The sequence below is a fragment of the Lottia gigantea genome, assembly GCF_000327385.1.
Source record: "Lottia gigantea unplaced genomic scaffold LOTGIsca_12, whole genome shotgun sequence".
Lineage (NCBI taxonomy): Eukaryota > Metazoa > Mollusca > Gastropoda > Lottiidae > Lottia > Lottia gigantea.
In genome coordinates this window covers 1,954,674-1,975,349 of record NW_008707225.1, presented here as the reverse complement: position 1 = coordinate 1,975,349, position 20,676 = coordinate 1,954,674, and the positions used below count along the sequence as shown (strand labels likewise).

The following is a 20,676-nucleotide window of genomic DNA, read 5'->3' as shown; positions in this document are numbered from 1 at the left end:
GTGGCCAAGAGCTCAGTGCACATTGACTGGATACAAATAATACTTGCAAAGGTCTAGTAGCTATAAAAGTTCCAAGAGTAGTGAAGTTTTATAAAGTTACTTGTCTGAGAAACCCAGCTGAGAAGAAATCAGATGGACAGCCTAATCCTAATAATATGAAGAAAGAATGATAAAAAAAAAATAACACGGTGATCATGTTTAAAGTTGACCTAAGTCATGTAAGAATCTAACTTACAATTGACCTCAAAAAGCACACGACAAGTTCCATAAATCAATTTATAAATGGCAAATAATAATATTCTGGTAATTTCATCAAAACAACAATTTTTTAGAAAACATGGCGCAAGGTAATCTTCCCACAATTCCTCAGTAATTCCGTCTCTTCTGTCGCTTATGGCAAAGGCAAGTTGAACTCAAAATGACTTTTCTATTATATATTACTATCGAAAATCTATTTTATGTCATTTTATTTGCGATTTTATTTGATTTTAGATGCAATATACTAATTACAAAAGTCTCTGAAAGCTAAGCCTATTATTGGTCTCAATTTATTTTTAATTACCTAAGCGATGGTAATAGAGATCAAAACAAATGGACATGGGATTAGTGGTTGAAGGGATTTGAAAGGTTTCTATAGGTCGACAATTTCACTGTATGTAGATTTTTACAATGGCCAACAAGTTAGTAGGATTAGCTACCAATGTCCTCGAATGGACTGGATTTATATTGCAATGGACAGTCTCTAAGCTGAAATATACAGTGCTAAGGTTATCAATTTTAAGTGGAATAGTTCTTGTTTTGTTATGGTTATCAGTGTTTGTATTTGCAAGTTTTTATTGGCTTTACATGCCTTCTTCTTCACATATCAACAAGGTGCATTTTGACTTTGAGTAAGTATGAAGTTTGATAAATTTATGTTTACCAGTTGACGATCATTTGATTATTTACTTGAACTGATATACATGTAATTCAAATTTGGATTATTGCTCGAGAAGCTTTTGGAGTGACAATGTAGATGGAAAAATGGATGTTTTCCATCATTATTCTATCAGATGTTCGAACGATTCTTTTATAATTTGTGTCTCTTCATATATTTTATGTAGTGAGCTTAACATAGTATCTGATCAAAAGTAATTTAAGCAATACTTGACCTATGACCTAACTATCAGAAAAATGAAGACGAATCTAGCAGGCAATTTTAGAAGATGACAAACCAAGCCTTTCAAGGAAGAAAATAAACATTTCATAATTTCTTAGTAAAATTGAAAACACATCAATTAATATATTTCTACCAAAAATTTACTCTCAACTTGCATTTAAGTTTCCCTTGTCAGAAAATAACATATGTAAGGAAGAGTATAGATAGGCTATGCCATCCATTGCATGTCTCTAATACAGCTGTGTAATGTGTATATTTTACAGAGTCTGTGATGAAGGTATTGGATTGTGCTCATTTCCTACAGCAAATGTATCATTTGGTAAAGATGGAAATAGAGAAGAAGTATGTACTTTTATTTTATATGACTTATCTTCAGTCACAATATGTAATTGTTCTTTGGGAGACATTGTGGTGAAATAAAATAAAAGGGGAGTCCCTCAATTTCCTTATCTTTTACAGCATTTAAAGCTGTAACTAGTCTCAAACTATCTATAAAATATCCAAACTGACTAGACATTTTATCATGTCAGCCTCTCTTATATTCACTACTAACCAAGGGTAACCAGGTTGAGTAATCTGACTAGTGTAAATATCCTTGTCAGGTTTGAACCTAAAACTCAACAGACACATAATATGGCATTTTTTTTTTTGGTAGATTTTGAGAGCTGGACAAGTTTATAGAATTTTAATAAACTTAGAAGTTCCTGAATCCCCAGTAAATCATGACTTAGGTAGACCTTTTAAAAATATATTTTTGAGTAAAATAAAAGACATGTTCTTAATAATCGTATTTCTGATTCTGTAGGACCATTGTGTTTTAGATTTGGCATCCTTATTGAAATCACTAAATATTTAATTTCCTTTTGTAAAACAAAATTGTGTCTTGGCTGTTGAAAATGATCTAGGTGTTTATGTTCCACCATGTTCCTTGCTAAGACAACATTGAAACAAAATATGAAGCTTAATTAATCAATATATATAGAGGACTGTATTAATAAATCCTTGTTAGTGTAGCACCAGAGAGAAAATTTAAGACTTGACAAATGTGTTGATATTTTCTTTGTTAAAGTTGTACACAAAATATAATTTGTAATAATGATTTGTAAATCTATTTGTAGGAATGTTTATGGTCAGATTAAAGATGTATGATAGAAATGGTAAAGTAACATCAAAATCATCTCGTTCTGTAAGTTTATTATGAAATTAGAATTAGGTTTCTCATGATATATTTTTAACTTGTTTCTATTTAATATTACATATTCGTTCTGGAAAAAAAACATTCCATGGATGTGGAATTTTTAATCTAGAGTCAACTTGGCATTTCATGTTGATTGTGAAAATCAGCAGTGGTCAAATTAGATTTGTATATCATATCAATATTAAGTGTTTAATCCAATTAATTAATGTAAACTGTTAATATCTAATGACTATCAAGAATGTTGATGTATTTATACCAAGGGGTAATCAACTTTTTGAATAGTTTGTTTAGTTATAACAAAATTTCTTTTTTTAGTCTGTTGCCATTTTATAAATCAAATCCTGTAATTGTTTTGTTTACAAAATATGGATGACCTGTCAGAAAGGATTAAATTATATAATGTCTCCTTTAGACCTAAATTATAAATAATATACTAGAATAATATCAGATTAACCTACTTGTCTTATTTATGTTAATCTCCTGAAAATAGTATTTTGGCATTGATACAAAATTCTGTGTGAAATTATGAAGAAATATGAGTCATTGTAGGTGTCTTGAACTCTTATCTTTTAGATCTCTTAAAGGAAGATATCAAATGGTTTAAAGATATTTTTCAGAAGGACATGTTCTCATATAGGCCTAATAAATTGGAAACAACCTTTACACACATTTGGACAAAATTTGCTTGTCTTGCTGACTTGTTGACTTGCAAACCTTGTTGGGATGATCCAATCCTCTGGATAACAAGTTGAAGACTTTTATTTAAAAGCTGATATTTAGCTATCAACTTGTAAAGCAAATATTTAGAAATGTGCTTTCACATATTATTAATGATTGCCATTTCTATTGCAGACAGTTCTACATTACCAATCAGTATTATTAAATATAATGAAAACACTTGTCTTGGCACCATTATTAATATCTGGTGCCACAGAAGAAAAGCAGGAATTAGAGATAGAAATGTTCCCTTCCTATATTGATAATTATGTAAGTAATCGAATTCAAAATTTATGTATTTCACTCCAAAAAAAATACGATTCTGTACATCAATCAACAATTATTAAACTAATTAAAAAATCAACCAAAATACAGTAGACGTGATGTGTATGTTTTTTTTTTTCAATTTTTTATTCATTCTTTTAATAAATGTCTTATTATTTTTTTCAATTTTATTAAAAATGTCAATGTCTTAACTCTGATGATTTTATTTATTTTCAGAATCACCCATCAACTGGTGCTATGGTAGAAATCCAGAGTAAAAAGATTCAGTTATATACAGCTACATTAAATATTTATGCATATTTTACAGGACTGAGGTATTGCCAAATACATTTTACAATTAATTGAAAATGACAACAAAAAATTGGTCTTCAATCATATCAACATGTTAATTGTCTTAACAAACAAGAATCTATTCTGCCAAAATAAATATAACTTATAACACACTGATACATGACACTATTATAATAACAGTAAGATAAATTAGTATAAGAACTTATCATTTGCACACAGCTCAAATTTTCCTGAAATTGAATTTAACGAGGGTGAAGATCTTTCACTAGAACTATTGACTCTCGTATTCCAAATTAAAAGCTCTTGAAGTAAGTCCAGGTGAATGATTTTTATATTGAAACTGCTTTTGACTGGACCTCTGAGGTCATTATATAATACTTTCCTTTTTACTACTTTGAACATTTTGTATTTCAGGTACTATTTATTCTATTGGCCAGTAGTTAGTGGTATTATTGGAACATTGACTAATTTTATATTTTTCTCTATAATAACATTATTATCCTACTTGAAATATTTCTATGAAGAAGAAGATGTTATGATAGACCCTGTTATACTCAATAGAAGATATTCTCTATTTGATCGTAGAGTTAGAATACAAGCACAACTGGATCAAGAAAGAGGTAAGAGGATCCTTTTTAACCCAAATTTTTCTAATTTTCTAACCATTTCCTTACAACTAACATGGTATAAGGGGTGAAAGACAACTCAAAAGCACTGGCATCTATGGTGTTAAACACTAAACTTTTCTATTGAAAAAACTAAAAAAGAGTTATCTCCCTTCCATAGCAGCACTGGGATGTAAAAAACAGTGATTTAAGTTTTTAACTATATAATTACTGTATGGTACATGAAGTTTTGTTTTTAAGTCCAATGGAAAATTTAGAAATTTTGTGTAATACTAAAGAACCTATTGGGCTTTTAAAGAAAGACATGAATGTAGATATCTATATTTTAACAGATGAACAAGATGAACAAAATGAATCGGAAGAAGAGGAGAATAATGAAGATTTATCAGAAGCTGATAGAATGAACATACAACCAGAAACAGTTGGTATACTAGTCACTGATCATGATGTACAGGAGGAAAGTATAGCAGCTTTATCTCCTGATGATAGCGAGGAAACAGTTTTAAAATCATCAGACGTAACATTATTATCAGCCACAAATACCTCATCTATACGTAACAGACGTCCTAGTTTAAATGTTCACTTTGATCTTCCAAATTAATTTTTTACACCCCAGAATATTTTCAATCATTTGTTTTATTATGTTGCTGTACATGTAGGAAGGTCCCAGACTCAGTTGATGGATATTTTCTATGAAAATGAGCTAGTAATTACAGATTTTTCATTGAGTCATGCTGAAAATTAGTAGCAAATCTAAAATTAGCCCATATTCAAGCATTTTATTTATAATTATCAAAATTATTGGTAATGTTGTCACTTTATATAAAAAACTGGTCTTTTTATTCATTTTACATTTTATAACATGTATATAAATTCACAGTGTTGCGTACATATTTCTTATCTTGTGTTTTGATATGATTTTTCGAAATATTGAGCTTTCCATGACAGGAAAATGATTATGTTTGTTTGTATTACCAAAGTTGTAAGGCTCATATTAAAGATAATAATCCCATAAACAAGTTTTTATCAAAATTAATGATACTTTGTAAGATGAGAAATTGTTATATTTTGTATTAATTATGAGTGATTGTTAATTTGTTAAATAATAACTGTGATATGTAAATAAACATTGTTGATTAATATATTAGTTATGTAATTAGATCATATTAGGTCAAATTTTTTTGGTTCAGAAGTGTGCAGAGGGACCTATCATATTCAGAGGCTAATGCTATCGAACAAAAGATAAATTCTTTATGAAAAAATATGCACTTAAATAGAAAATCAATCAGTAATTTTTCTTTCTTTAAACATGCTTTATATACAGTAGTGAATTCATGGAATAGATAACATTTTAAATGGTGACCTATATGAGCCATTGTTCCATCCTGATTGTTTAGATAGATTTTATACACATTTGGGCATGATTCAATACATAAGCACTAACAGTCCATGAACAAGAGGCTTGGATGGTAGTCTTTCAATAGCTACTAATTTCACTCTTTACTATTTTAAAACGTTTGAAAACATTTCTCAGACTGAGATTTTGTATCTATTAAACTATCCACAATGTTTTATTCATGTTAATTTAAGTTTATTTAATTGTCTATATTTGAAGAGTATATAAATACTAGAGAGGAAAGCACCAGTTATATAACCTAATATATTACCAATAACACAACTTATAGGCCATATCTGAAATAAGAATAGAATGTTATCATTTAATTACCATACTTAGATAAAACGTAAATAAATATTTGATATTAACATCTGCTGGAATATTATTCCAAATCATAAGGTCAATGCATCCAGTTGTGAATCTTTACTTGTAATGAACTACTATGTGTAAAAAAATAAAAAGGTTTAAGCTACTCTACCTGCCAAGGTCTGTCCCAATCCAGAGGAATTGGAAAGGCACCAAGCCATGCTCCAAATAGACTTGACATACATGTGATGGAATAAACAACATTTAAACAGGAACTCTCATCAGTGCTGTAAAGAAATAACAATAATACAGATTCACAGATTACTATATAATGACTATAAAGAGTCACCTAGATACCACTGCCCTTATGACAAGGGCTACTAAATTAAATCATCATGCAGTGTGCAATAAACGTATTTTGTCAGACAGAAAAAATAACAACATAATACCTGTGTAAATGAAGTGACTTTATCCAGATGTTGATATCAGGACCTAGGTTTAAACATAATGGAATAACTGTTGTAGTGGTCAACAGAGCTGAGAAATGTAAAGTTTCATTGATTTTCCTGAAAGAAATATTGAACGATATTAACTTGCATTGTTATCTTGATGAGCATTTGATTATTTTTACAAGTCGCTCAGGCAAGATTGATAATATGTTTGGTAGTTCTGTACCATTTGACCTTATGAGAAATATGGTGTAACCCACAATAAAATTCTATCTTATCTTAGTAATCTCTTTACAAAATTGTTCAAAGACAATAGTTGCTTAGTGACTCATAGTCTTTATGTAACTTACGATAAAAAAGGAGCACCATAAACAATTGATGTATAGAAATAAAATATGCAGGAGATAAGAATAATGAGTATATATTTTATGACATCTGTACCCTGGAAAATACCAAAAAAAAAACATTAGAAAAAAGGAACAAATAGAAACATAATACTGATTATTATAGCATGACATAATACATAGTAGCTCCTAATTATCCTAAGACTTCCATAGCTTTATGTAAAACACATTTTTTATCAGATAGCCAGTTGGCCTAGGCAACCTTCCTGATCTTTGAAAGCCAGTTTGGTTGTAGTGCGTTACATGTGGAAGAATTGTCTTATTCAGTCACACAAAAATCAATTATCCGTGTAAGTATCAAGAAAATTTCTTGTATACTTGTAAATTGTGGTAGAGACAGACTACCTTGGAAAGGAGCGATTTATCAGCAGGTAATATTACTCGAAACAACACTTCCAGAATAAAAACTGAGAGAATATGTATTTTAATGGCCGTGTCATTGTTCTGAACTAGGCTTAGGAAAGGGCCAAAGTAAAAAGGTGTGATAAGGAACAAAGAACTAATTCCAATCTTCAAAACATTTCCATATAAAACACTTTTTACGGTTTGTTTTGGTAAATATTGTTGTTGCATGGAGGCTGCCATGTTTGATAAGGGGAATAACTGCTTGACTATTTCCGCTAAACTGGCGTCAGACCACAACAAAAATCACTTCTAAAATGAAGATTTAAAATCAGCCCAACACACTGGACTTGGAAAATTATGTTGTTTCTGTCAAAAATAGCTGATAGAGGCCGACAAGACTTGGACCAGAACAAAACAGATATAGGATTCGAGATAAATTTGTGTATGCTTTAATAACCTGCAACATTATTATATGTGGACATTATTTTGGTCTGAATGCTAAGAGAAACCGGTGAGGCTCAACAAGTCTCGAAACCGAAATACCTATCATGTGGCATAATTTGTAGATAAAACAAACACTGTTCATTGATCCAACCTCCCTATCAGAGGCTATAGGCCTATCTATCTGAAGCTATAGGCCTATCTATCAGAGGCTATGGGGCTATATATATATCAGAGGCTATAGGTCTATCTATCAGAGGCTATAGGCCTGTATAAAACAGACTGTAAGTCTACAAATAAATACAACAGAATCAATACAATATATTGTCCTTTTATATTTTATTATATAAGACTATTTTTGTTTGTAAATATATAAGGTGAGTCCTCAGACGGGCAGCTAATGGTTTCACCAAGAACCCATTCAGTTGCTTTCTGACCAACACGTTCGAACTGAAAAAATGAAAAAGATAAAAACATTTATTGCCAGTTCCTTGGTATTTCTATTTTCATGTGCCCCTTATTAAAAAAAGGCGCCCCCATCACAGGCTGTGATCACAGAAGAAATCAAGTAAATCAAGAACTCAAATAACAATTATGAGCCTAAGCATTGAAGACCATAATGCCCGTTTATTTACCACTTATGACAAAATCCTGTCAATATAGGCCTACTGATGGCTAACGTAATCCATCAACCGTACGCCAATGCGTCGACTTTGCGCATACGACCTACTTACCATATTATTCCAGAGAGCTATGGCAGCATTAGAATGGCCCATCTCACTAAGATGAAAACAATCTGGAGCGAAGTATGAAAGATCCACATCATTAGTTCCAGGCTGGAAATAAACCATCCGAGCAATAATTTAAAAAATAGTTAAAATCACTAACAATAGCATCAGAAAATCTCTTGAATTGCTGTGGACATGGTGTTGACTTCAACTTTCTAAATTTCGATTTAATATAGTGTCTTTGATAGGTCTACACGTTGCCAAGTCTTGAGTTTTCACACAGGTGAAATGAACCATTTGAAACTTTAGATCATACCTTTCTGGGAACATAAGTATCTCTGAAGAAGGGTTGATCAACAACTGTAAAATCTTCAGTGGTGTCATATTTTCCTGAGGTGGCTAATTCATGTACGATAGTTTGGTATCTTCGAGTCATATTTCTTAATTCTGCCTTATCGTTATCAGTCTTCGGGAAAGCCGCACATTTACATAAGAAGCTGAAAAGAAAAAAAAACGTGGCATTTTTTAATTTTATTTATAAATGACTAAGTAAATATTTAGTTTGTGTACTATATAGGGCATGATAGCTTTAAGTTATAATTTGTTGATTAACCCTGACCTGTGTTGTGAGTTGTTTTAAAATACTGAGCTCTTTTTCGATAGTGATCGAGTAAAGTATTCTTAACCCTCTCATTAAAACGTGAACAAATCAGTTTATATTTGAAATTCAACCAAGTAGCAGTATTTTTTCTTCTGGTTAATGTTGGTTTATACGGCAGTTGAATATCTTGGAAAGAACCTGACTTGATATTGGATGAGTAAAGACATCATGTCTGAGAGAAGTGGTTGAGAAGCAGTGTGAGGAATGGTAAATCAAATGAAGTTTGTGACTTTGATATAAACAAGTTCTATTCCATTAAAAGTCGACCCCTCGACATAAATCATGATGGTAAGAATTCAGACGGTGTACAGAACATTTCAGAAGATTCCGTACCTTTCAAACAAAATCCATTCGGTTCCTTTTATAAGTTATCGTCCCTTAATACAGTCCCAAAAAGTGATTCAAATGAAAGAAGAGTGATTTTAGACTTAAGTTATCCGATAGGGAATTCAGTGAATGACTATATTTCCAACGAAAGATATTTGGATGAAAAGTTCAAAATAGTTTATCCGAGCGTAGATGACTTAGTCTATATTACCAAAAAAGAAAGGTAAAGGGTGTCGCGGTTTCAAACCAGTCTTAAAACGGTGTAACAGTGTGTCCTGGCCCTGTATTCTGAAAACGATCTTAGCGCTAGGATATCCTAGAATCAATGTAAGAAGAAAAGAACTTAGGACATCCTAGCGCTGAGAATACGGGGCCTGGAGCTGTACAATTGTTCGACTTTAAGTGGAATGATTCCATTTTTTTTTAACAGGGGTTTACCTTGCTTTACTCTCATAGGCTACCCCTGGTAATTTAGTTATGTTTTCAATCACCTATGCCTAGCTGACACACATTACTAATTGAAATCTGACGAAATGAATATGAGCACTAAAGAGTATACTCACAAGTGAACCACAGTGCATATCAATCCTTTATTTAACTTTCTTACAATATCCACATTTAATACCTCAACAACATTGACTATAGTTCTTGGTAGATTAGTTCTTAATGTATCTAACGTCTTTTCTAGCATAGCAACATATCTTTCAGCTTCATGACCCTAAAATCAAACAATCACAATCATTATAACATATATTATATAACTTCATATAATGGGGTTATATTCACAATAATCATTACATAACTTCACAAATAATCGGGTCATGTTCACAATCATTATAAAATAAACTTCATAATATAATGGGGTTATGTTCACAATAATCATAACATAACGTCACATATAATCGGGTCATGTTCACAACTATTATGAAATAAACTTTACATATAATAGGGTCATGTTCACAATGACAAAAGTCACGATCTTGGGTTAACTTTACTTACCATTCAATCATTACATTTAATCATACTTATACATACTTACATCTTCATCACAAATATCACATAAATCATTATCACCAATCAAGATAGTTATTAATTTCCAGTCATTATTAATATCAATATTGATATCAGCTTTCAATCTTTCTATCAATTTATTGGCTTCATCTGTTAAATCACTGAATATGGAGATAAAAAGTGTGCTTAAAACATCAAAGATTAGTGATTTCTTTGGTTAATTACTTGGAATTTCCTATAGTTGTACTGAACCTTTCAATATGTGTAAATGTTCCACTTACCTGAAAACATTTCCAGGCTCGGCGACATTAAATGCTGAATATTTACTGGAAACCTTTCCAGACTTGATGGAATAACCAGTGATTCCAGGATTATATTTCTTAAGGATGTCTGAAAATAAGGGAAAAGTACTCTGGAATAATTCCAGTTTTGATAGTGAACGAAAGAACTATATAGAACAATCTATTATTTTAGCGTTTTCCCGATTTATAGATATCCCAAAATATCTTACTTGGTATTGTTATAGCTTCTTCAAATGTATCATCTCCACCAATACTACAAAATAACAATACGATCAAAATAAACAGTTTGATTTCTATTTATGGTTAATCTTCCAGACGTTTCTTTTCGACCAAATCATACAAAACAACAAGATTCCATATTACTCATACGATTTTAGTTTAAGGGAATGTAAAGAGGTTTCGTGAACCTTTTAAGTGTATCGGGAGCACTGATAGCATCAATTTGAACCATTCCAATTTTTAATCAGGCGTCCGTGGGTCTTTCAATTCCACGAAAACCAGGTTTTTTTATATGCTTCAGTTTAAGTTTAAGTGGAATTGCAAGAACTACACACATCTGACTAAAAATTGGAAAATGGAATGATGCAAATCGATGCTATAAGTGTCCCTGATAATTAATTTAGAAATACTCTTTACAATTTTATCCATCACACGAAATCTAAGCTTAGACTTATCATCATTTGATAGATATTATGTAGACTATTATACAAATGCTAGTTTACACATGAACAGAGTTTAGTTTATTTATTCAGATTTCTGTTTGACCATACTCAGATTAGAGTTTATCTATTCAGATTTCAGTTAGAGTTCTATTTATTAATATTCATATTACAGTTTATCTATTCGCAGATTGACCACACTCAAGTTTGACTTTATCTATACTTACGACCCACAATCAGATTTGAGTAACTATCCATAATCATATATTAAAACATTTAAACTCGATTTGACGGAGTCTAATTGTTATGAAAAAACGCTCAAAGAATGTTTACCTATATGAAAGTCCTCTATCTTCTCTTAATACCCCAAATATTGTTTTAGCTGTGATACCATTTCCTGCCTAAAATCGGTAATAAATAGTAAATTGCTTTGCCGAATTATGCGACTATTATACATGTCTTAATATGTAAATGTACCTAGAAAATAATCTCCGATCACAGTTGGTTCAGAATTGAACTTTTTATGTTATTTCACAAATATTTAAATTAAAAAAGGTTTGGTCTGTACGATTCTGTAATAATTATGATCTGACAGTGGTATATTCTTCATTGTAGTCTATACTTACAGTAATTGAATCACCCAAAGCGGCAACCACTTTGATATCACCTGGTCTTAACTTATGTACTGAAATATATTCAAAGACATGATTTAATTAAGGTCAGTTAGCAGACTTGTCCGTCCAGATTGTCATTGTTAGATCTAAATTGTTGATAGAGAAAAAATTATATTAAAGTGATGCATTCATCTGAATACAATGCCTTTAAAACGTCCATATATCTGGTTCGTCTGCAATTGGAATAAAAGTTTTAGCATTAGAGCTTCCCTTTAATGTTACATTAATTCAACCGAGAGAAAATAAAAGATCACCGTACGATTTAATGTTTAGCCCGAATTGGAAAGGAGGATGGGCTGAGACGAAAAAGAAAAAAAAACAGGAAAAACAATACCTGAAGTTGGAACACTCGGGGATGGTGCTAAAACATTGCAGGGAAAGTCTGTTTTCGTGGGCTAAAAGTATAATACATTTTTATGATATAGGTCTTACATTCTTCAAATGATTCAGCAGGTTTGATTTGTGCAAATGTTTGGACATGGGTGCCAACAAGATACACCCATCTGATATGTCCGTTAACATTCTGTCAAGTTATCATTTTCAAGTATACATATTACATCTTAATTCGCTACATTTTCTTCATCAGCGTCACACAAGATGAGGTTGTCTTATATAGACCTATAGCAATGTTTCTTAGAAACTTACCTTCCCACCGAATTCCTTGAGATTCTGCTCAAAACTTTTCACGAGAAGAGGATTTTTAGAAACATGCTTCACTAACTGTTCATATTTCTCATGTCGGTTTCGGCTGTGGGCTAAAATAAAATAACAAAATGATTTTATTGTTGAACAGCTTCTCGAGTCCCCAGCCCCTTCCGTGTAAAAGTAAACAGTCGTTGGGGAGTATTTTCTCAATGCAATCTGTTTGCGTCTCATTTAACCCAATAACCGATTGGAGTATACGGTACCTAATAAAAATCAGTAATTTTCTATGCATGAAGGCAATTTCGATTATGACAAGAAAAAATATTCATCATTGTGGCCTTATGATTGACATAAGCTAAAATTAGATAAATTGGAGAAAATAATGACCTATATCTTTTTTATCTAATTTTGAGATAAGTATAACTCGGTAGCCATGTCCTTCAGGTAAGAGGATTGTGTCATACATTGTATAATGCCTTGACAATTTAAATCAATGGTAACTGCTATACCACTCAGCTAATACCAAAAAAGGCTATGCACAGGGGAAAAAATGCCGCTTTATGTAGAAAAGCACATTCTAAACTGATTTTAGCTTGCATCATTTGATTCAAGTACGATTGTGGTCCACTGCAAGTACAATGTAATGTAATAAGTGCATTATAAGTTTTCAGTTTCAGGAGCATTATCATAAATATAGTAATGTTGTCTACAAAAAGGGTTTAATTTAACTGGGTAGGATTCCCTTACACCAACAGGAAAAAGGTATAAATAGACAAAAGTTTCATCGAAATTCCGGATCATAAAGATTTACAAAAATAAAATGATAAAATGAAATAATAATAAACCTTACCCAAGGCGACCATACAGATAAGAAATAAGAAAGTTCTCATGATTGAGAAAACAACCTTTCCCAGTGACTGTAAAATTACAAGTGACAGACAAAATCTTATCAAGGTAAAAATAAGACAATCATTGATAAGAATGGAATCTTATATTTCCATTAAATTGGTTTGACAGGTGTTTTATTATATTGTGACAGTCCATACAGACTCAACTCTTTATCAATTTGTCCACGCCAGTATTGCAGCCATTCTAATAAATGGGTTTGGTCTTGCCAGAGCACACTGGGCAATAATTCGTCATAAGAGGCCTGTGAGTGGGAATTCATTTGCCTATGACAAAATTAGAAGTGAGAAAGCAAGTAAAGAAGCATGTTTGGTCGAAAGACGCCAAATTTGCAATTGTGAAGTCTACAACATTGGGGACAAATGGTGCTGGAGACACCATCTCAAAGAGGGATGGGGTTTGATATTCTACTGAGAAAATTTTGCAATGTGAAGTGATTGTTTTCCAAAAATTAATCATAACTTTTCTACCTTATGTAACAATGTTTCTTGGTTCACCGCCAATGTTTTGACCTACAATTACTATAACCTGTCAATAAATATAGTGGTTGTATGTTACGATGGGTACACATTTTGGAAACAGAGACCTACAATGTCATTCTGCAATCAAGGTTATTTAGATTTCATTTAAAAAAGAAAATAATCCAGCGAATTGAAAATTATTATGTCCTGTATCTTTTAATACCATTTAACTTTCAAATTTCAATTTCTACACTCAATTTTGACACTCAAATCACCGATAACAGAAAAAAACACGAAAGAAATGGATCAAAAACGAAAAAAACACAGTTTTATTCGCCTTAGAGAAACACAAATACTATAAAAAGATTTTAATAACATAAAAATACACCACCGGTAAATCTTATAACAGAACAGAGAAAGATAGGTTATGAAGTAGAAATGTTATAAAGTATTGAACCTAACTATCCAGTTTAAATTTCATAGTATGATCTCTACTATAAACTGATTTGTTACTTGTCCTATTCACACTGTTTTTATTGGTGTAGATATATGGCGATTCCTGAAATACAAGATAATGAAGGTTTAAAGGGGTTGTAAAGAGGATTTCTTTATTTTGTATTATTATCGGGGGCACTTGATAGCATCAATTTGCACCATTCCAATTTTCAATCAAACGTTTGTGGTTCCTGCAATACGTCATCCCCGCAAATTTGCTTATCACATAGGAACTTTGCATGTTATACTAGTAGGATAGCAAATTCTAATATCATGTTTTCCCTCTATCAGCGAAATCGGCTACGATGATCATAGCTTATTTCCTACATGGTACTTATATCGAGGATGGCTGTTTGTTTATATTGTTTGATGAACTGAAATATTAAGACTTGCCTCTGTTGGACAGAATATTGGATTACCAATTCCCCAGTTCGTATCTTTCTTACCAACAGGTTGAAACTGAAATAAAACACGAACATTTATAAACAGATATCCAAAAGAAGTGCAGTTTCTGGATTCAGAACACAAATAAATTTGATAATGTTCGTATATGTGTTCGTTGTTGACAGCATTTCAATATAGGTCTGTTCTGTTGACAGTCAGGAATTGAAAAAGGCACAATGTTATTGGTGGCTGTTGCCTGCCACGCTTGAGAATACAAAATGACTGATATGTTGGTGGTAAGAGTCTTACCATATTATTCCATAAGGCTACTGCGGCTGTTGCTTGACCTTTGTGACTCAGATGGAAACAATCAGGTGCGAAATAAGAATAATCTGGTTCTCCTTCCTGAAACGTATCAAATTATGTAGTGAAAAGAATTAGATCGTAATAGTGAAATGATGACGCACTTGCGACTTGACATGTATGGCATATCTGGTGTGCAGAAGCAACAAATTGTTTCGGTGGAAGGTGGCGAACCTTAAAGCTACTTGCAAATTGGAGCTAGAGTTAAGCGATTGTCGAAATATTTAAGCTCATGAATTAAGCTGAAGCACATACATTCATACCACAAAGCTATTGGGTAAAACTAAAACTAAGCTCGAATAGGAAACATCCTCGGCGAAATCAATGTTGAAATACTATCTTACCACTGTTGGTAGATACGTATTTCTAAATAATGGTTGATCCACTACAGTAAAATCATCCTTTTCGAATTTACCGGAAGTAGCTATATCATTGACTATATTCTGATATACTCTGGTTACATTTCTCAGGTCGATTTCATCTTGTTTATTTTTAGGATAGGAAGCACATCCACATAGGGTACTGTAAAATATAGTTTAATCATTAATTCTTAACCATTTAGCATATACATAATGCAGTCATGTCTGTTTCTTAAGGTCTTTGCAGTAACAAGGAGATAAAAAACCACAGTATCAAACTCGCTATCTCTAAGGCAAGATCCAAAGGTATAGACGCTGCGCTTTTCTTCTAAATTCATCTATTTACATAACTTACAAGTGAATGACTGAGCAAAAAAGACCTTTGTTTAAATCTTTGGTTATTTCAACATTTAAAACTTCCATGAGATTGATAATAGTTCTAGGTAAACTATCTTGTAAAATTTGAATAGTTTTCTCTAACAGAGATTTATATCTCTCGGCTTCATGGCCCTGAAATTGATATGGGATAGGGTTTTCATAAGTATTTATTCAGCGTTATGTTTGTGATAAAGATATTCTCATGCAACACATCTAGACTATTATCTCAGAGCAGAAGTGTCTGAAGCTTAGATTTTGTATGTTCCTTTACGATTTGTCACCTATATAACCATTTTGGAAATTATTCGAGCTATATCTTCTACAAATACATGTAACTAAAACATTTAAGTATACCTCCTAACAACTATATTATGGATTTGTCCGTTATATTCAAATTAGGAGAGAGGGGTTATTCGTTCATGAGCAATGAAGACTTTCTGCTATAAACCGGTTGATTCTGTATCATCATCATCATCATCATCATTATTATTATTATTATTATTATTATTATTATTATTATTATTATTATTATTATTATTATTATTAAAATTATGACAATACATGTACGTACATCTTCATTGCAGAATTTACATAAATCATTATCACCAATCAAGATAGTTATTAATTTCCAGTCATTATTAATATCAATATTGATATCAGCTTTCATTCTAGTTATCAACAGTCTAGCTTCGTCTGAAAGGTCTCTGAAAACAAATGATATCATATCATTACATTTACACTTACATACTCAAAAAAATGATTTAAGAAACTATCGAAATCTTTGGATGGAAGGATGTCTGAAGGTAAAGGTGATGTCAAAAATCTTAATATTGGCATGCCGATAGAGTTAAAAATAGAATGTTCTACTTATATAACTCTATGGGCATGCCTAATAAAACTTTCTCTCGGATCACCATTCATAACGGAGAGAATTAGAATTTACACAACATACTGGAAAACGTTTCCTGCTTCTGCAACGTTGAATTTGGCATTTTTACTGTATAAACCACCAGTTTTAACAGAAAACCCTGTGATGTTCGGGCTGTAGTTCTTTAAAATGTCTGAAAATATACAATAAAATCAATACAATACAATTGGAATACAATACAATTGGACTGCAACTATGTAACGACCAGGCCCGTAGCCAAACTTGATTGTTCGGAGGAGCAAATAATAACATTTAAATTGACTAGCAAGAGACGACATGCTAGATGAACTTTAAAAGACTTCAGAATAAGATATAACAAGGAAAAAACTCACTAGGAATTGTTACATAATCTTCAAATGTCCCATCACCACCGATACTGTAATAAATAAAATAAAATAAAAAAATACATTATATGTCAATGTGATTATAGTAATAGCTCATCAATAATTGTCTCTATGCATATTCATGGAATTTGATCGAAATTGAGATTACAGCAACAAACATAATACGATTGGTCTGTGACAGTGTCAGCCTCCCGAGACTAGGGGAACAAGTTTTACTAACTATTTTAACTGAGTGGGGGATACTGGATTGACAACTGCGGAGGCTGAACTCAAAATGTTGAGGCTTCATAGTCGCAAGCCACTCATAGAGCATCTATGGTGGCGTTTTCCAAAGAAACTTTTCGAAAAATTGAATTCATTTGGCGCATTCTGACACATAGTTTGGGACATAAACGTAAAAAAACGTCAGGTTTTTTTTTAATTTGTTGAAAATAAAGAGGGGGTTCAATTGGGGTGAAAACTATTTTTTCTAGGGGACAAATGCTTTGTTGATATAGAGTATATGGGTTAATGGTAGGCGACAATCATACCGTACCTAAACGACTTTCCCCTCTCTTCTGTCAGTAGATCAAGAATAGTCTTTGCAGTGATGCCAACTCCAGCCTAAAAAATAATTTTAAATTGATTTATAAATAACATTGTTATTTTATCGTACTTGTCATGCAGTATAGTCATATTTCGTGGAAAACCAATGTACATTATGAAACCTGGAAATTCATCATAAAGCCTTATTGTAGTAGATTAACCTTCATCGTATTAATGTTTAATTATAAATCTCATATAGAGATTAACTATCACCTGAAATGGAAGACAGGGTATTATCGCTAATTAAGCTTGGTTGTTGATTAGAGGGATTTGGCTATAGTTTTAATTACTATGCTGGGTTGCCACAAACAAACTGTTTGTTAGCTCTGTATTTGATTATAGATACAGCGTCCTAGAATGGGCTATATAACCCAGCCTCTGCCATATTCTTCAATTAACAACTGAAGCAAAACAAGTTATATTATCTAAACCCTGTCTTCTATCATTTCAAGGTAAGGTTCAAAAAAAAAAAAAAAAAAAAAAAAAAGGTTCAGTTTATATACATTTATTATATTATATGAGAGCATTGGTAGTCACAGCCTGATAGGGAATCTATAAAATGAATTAATCAAACGTTATTATACTTTGAGCCTTAGATTCCATACTTGCCTGTTGACTGCCCCAACTGGTGCAACGCGGTAGATAATCTATAAAAGCAACTATTCAATTATATTAAATTGAGCCTTAGATTATCTACCAAGGCTGCATCAGGACTCAATGCGTTAACTCACAAGTGCTCAAGATAATGTCGTGCCCTAAGAATATTGGCAAGTAGTGCCTCTCGACATTACAAGCGAGTAAACTCTCCCCAAACAATGTTATATTAGTTAATTATTATATTTATGACATTTTATATAAACACCCCCAACTTTATATATTATGTATGCATTGAGTATTGAATATTTATATTGAATTTATGTTAATTCTTCATAATTATCATTTGTATTTTAATGTATAGTTTTATAACATATTATTATTATTATCATGTAATGAATTAACAACTGAAGCAATACAAGTTATATTATCTAAACTCTGTCTTCTATCATTTCAAGGAACAACCGTAACATAATAACAGGAGCATGTAAGAGCTTAGCAAGAGCATATAAAAGCTTAGCGGTAAAACAAATAAATATAAGACAGAAACGACAACTATTATATTATTCCGTTCAACTCTCTTTAAGAGTGCATAGTTTTGACCAATGCAACAATAACTGTTTCAGTATGACTACTTTAAATGCAATAAACGGATATATTGACCTACCGTAAGAGAATCTCCAAGAGCGGCTACAATTTTAATATCACCCGGTCTCAATTTGTGCACTGGATAAAAAAAATATAATATCTTAACCTTTAATAAGTTGCTAGTTAGGGGCCTGTCTTCACCTTCAGTAAATGGGTGGTTACCTAATAAATTGTCCGGAATGTAAGAAAATTTCTGGGTATTCAATTGCAAAAAAAGTGAAATATCTGTAGAAACATACAATAAAGGCAATCATTGATCATTGTCTTTCTGGTTACCCTCAAATCATAGAAACAAAACCAGACTAACCTGATATCGGTGCTGGATTGGATGGTGCAATAGGTTCACATGGAAACGGTTCAGCTGATCTCTGCCAAAAGAAGGAATAATTATTTCGGCTGTATTTGTCAATTTGACAAAAAAAGAAGATCTGGGATATTAGGATTTAGTATTGAAACCCACTGTAAGGAAGTGAGCCAAGATTTGCTTGGTCGCTCTGGTTCTGTAACCAGTGGGAATAAATAAGTGTAAAACTGCGAGAACCTTGAGAGTCCTTGTATTACCAGGTACAGAAGGAGCAGCAGTCAGAAGTGTGGCCAAACGAACTTGGTGCCAATTGCGGAATGCAGGATCATATATGTATAGGGGACTGGGCTGACTAGATCTAGTTTTCGTTCTTGGCATGTAGAATGGTCACTACCAGACAAATTACCTGCTGAATTGTGCCCGCCAAAAACACTCAAAGGCTGACCCACCGTGAAATAGTCAAATTGACATATGTCCTGTATTTAGGACATCTCAACTTCATCGCAGTACTAGACCCTGCATCCAAGAGCAAGGCCCTAGTGCATATACAAAGGAATCCTTTTTTGTATAATTTTGTAATTGACTTACCTTTCCGCCAAAAACTTTATTATTTTTATTAAAACTTTCTCTCATTAAAGGACGTTTACCGGCCTTTTTGATAAAATCTTCATAGCTTTTTTCGCTATGGACTGAATAAGCTAGAATAAATATATTTATTAGGGAATTTTTGAATAAAACATCCATTCTGATGCTGATCAAAGTTTGTTTATCAGACACTTTTCGGAATTGATCGACCAGTACACAAGCCTCTTCTGCCGTTTTCAGCTGTTTTATCTTGACATCTTTACCTGTCAAAGGTGTTAGTCAGTCATTTTTAAACCTTCAAAATCGATCTTTGGGTCCCAAAAAATTCCTCCAATTATAATTTTTTAAGACAATTTGTGTTTTAATCCTATCCTATTGTCCATTGGTAACGTTTATCGTGACAATATTGCCTGCAGTGTGAAGATCTATAAATGCCTATTCGTTTTTGATACAGCATGACGTATTTCAAATTTAATAAAAAATTTACAATTAATGTTGACAGTATTTTATTCAAATAATCCTCACGGAATATGCAGTCCTTATTTAAAGAAGGGTTCCCAGATAGTTTTGTGTCGGTAATATTCAAATCATAATGCCTCAGGAATAGACAAGCAAATGAAGAGAGTATTGCAGAATTTATCTTTATTAGGTCATTATCCACACAATCACAAAACATATACTTACCTATGGTTAAAGTTACTATAATTCCTGTTAATAT

General features: G+C 32.1%; 4 protein-coding genes across 4 annotated transcripts; 1 reads left to right on the top strand and 3 right to left on the bottom strand.

Moving 5' to 3' along the window:
• Positions 1-661: 661 nt before the first annotated feature.
• On the top strand, positions 662-4,347 carry LOTGIDRAFT_212437 (hypothetical protein; the record flags this gene model as incomplete). The annotated part of the gene is made up of 7 exons (XM_009048138.1): positions 662-890; positions 1,423-1,501; positions 1,815-1,890; positions 2,278-2,345; positions 3,210-3,344; positions 3,576-3,673; positions 4,065-4,347. The coding sequence occupies exons 1-7, from the start codon at positions 670-672 to the stop codon at positions 4,345-4,347; spliced, it is 960 nt and encodes a 319-aa protein (XP_009046386.1). The 5' UTR covers positions 662-669.
• Positions 4,348-5,851: 1,504 nt separating this feature from the next.
• LOTGIDRAFT_110699 (hypothetical protein) lies at positions 5,852-6,839 on the bottom strand (the record flags this gene model as incomplete). The annotated part of the gene is made up of 4 exons (XM_009048137.1): positions 5,852-5,968; positions 6,151-6,265; positions 6,428-6,544; positions 6,778-6,839. Coding segments are annotated over 4 exons (411 nt in total), but the record flags the coding sequence as incomplete, so codon positions are not given.
• Positions 6,840-7,959: 1,120 nt separating this feature from the next.
• Positions 7,960-12,374, bottom strand: LOTGIDRAFT_111188 (hypothetical protein; the record flags this gene model as incomplete). The annotated part of the gene is made up of 10 exons (XM_009048136.1): positions 7,960-8,067; positions 8,352-8,453; positions 8,662-8,842; positions 9,897-10,051; positions 10,373-10,505; positions 10,626-10,734; positions 10,856-10,899; positions 11,639-11,706; positions 11,932-11,990; positions 12,314-12,374. Coding segments are annotated over 10 exons (1,020 nt in total), but the record flags the coding sequence as incomplete, so codon positions are not given.
• A 2,469-nt stretch (positions 12,375-14,843) lies between these two features.
• LOTGIDRAFT_111011 (hypothetical protein) lies at positions 14,844-19,148 on the bottom strand (the record flags this gene model as incomplete). Its single annotated transcript, XM_009048135.1, has 9 exons — positions 14,844-14,945; positions 15,180-15,275; positions 15,578-15,755; positions 15,948-16,092; positions 16,538-16,674; positions 16,923-17,031; positions 17,231-17,274; positions 17,778-17,845; positions 19,089-19,148. Coding segments are annotated over 9 exons (939 nt in total), but the record flags the coding sequence as incomplete, so codon positions are not given.
• Between the last annotated feature and the right edge of the window lie 1,528 nt (positions 19,149-20,676).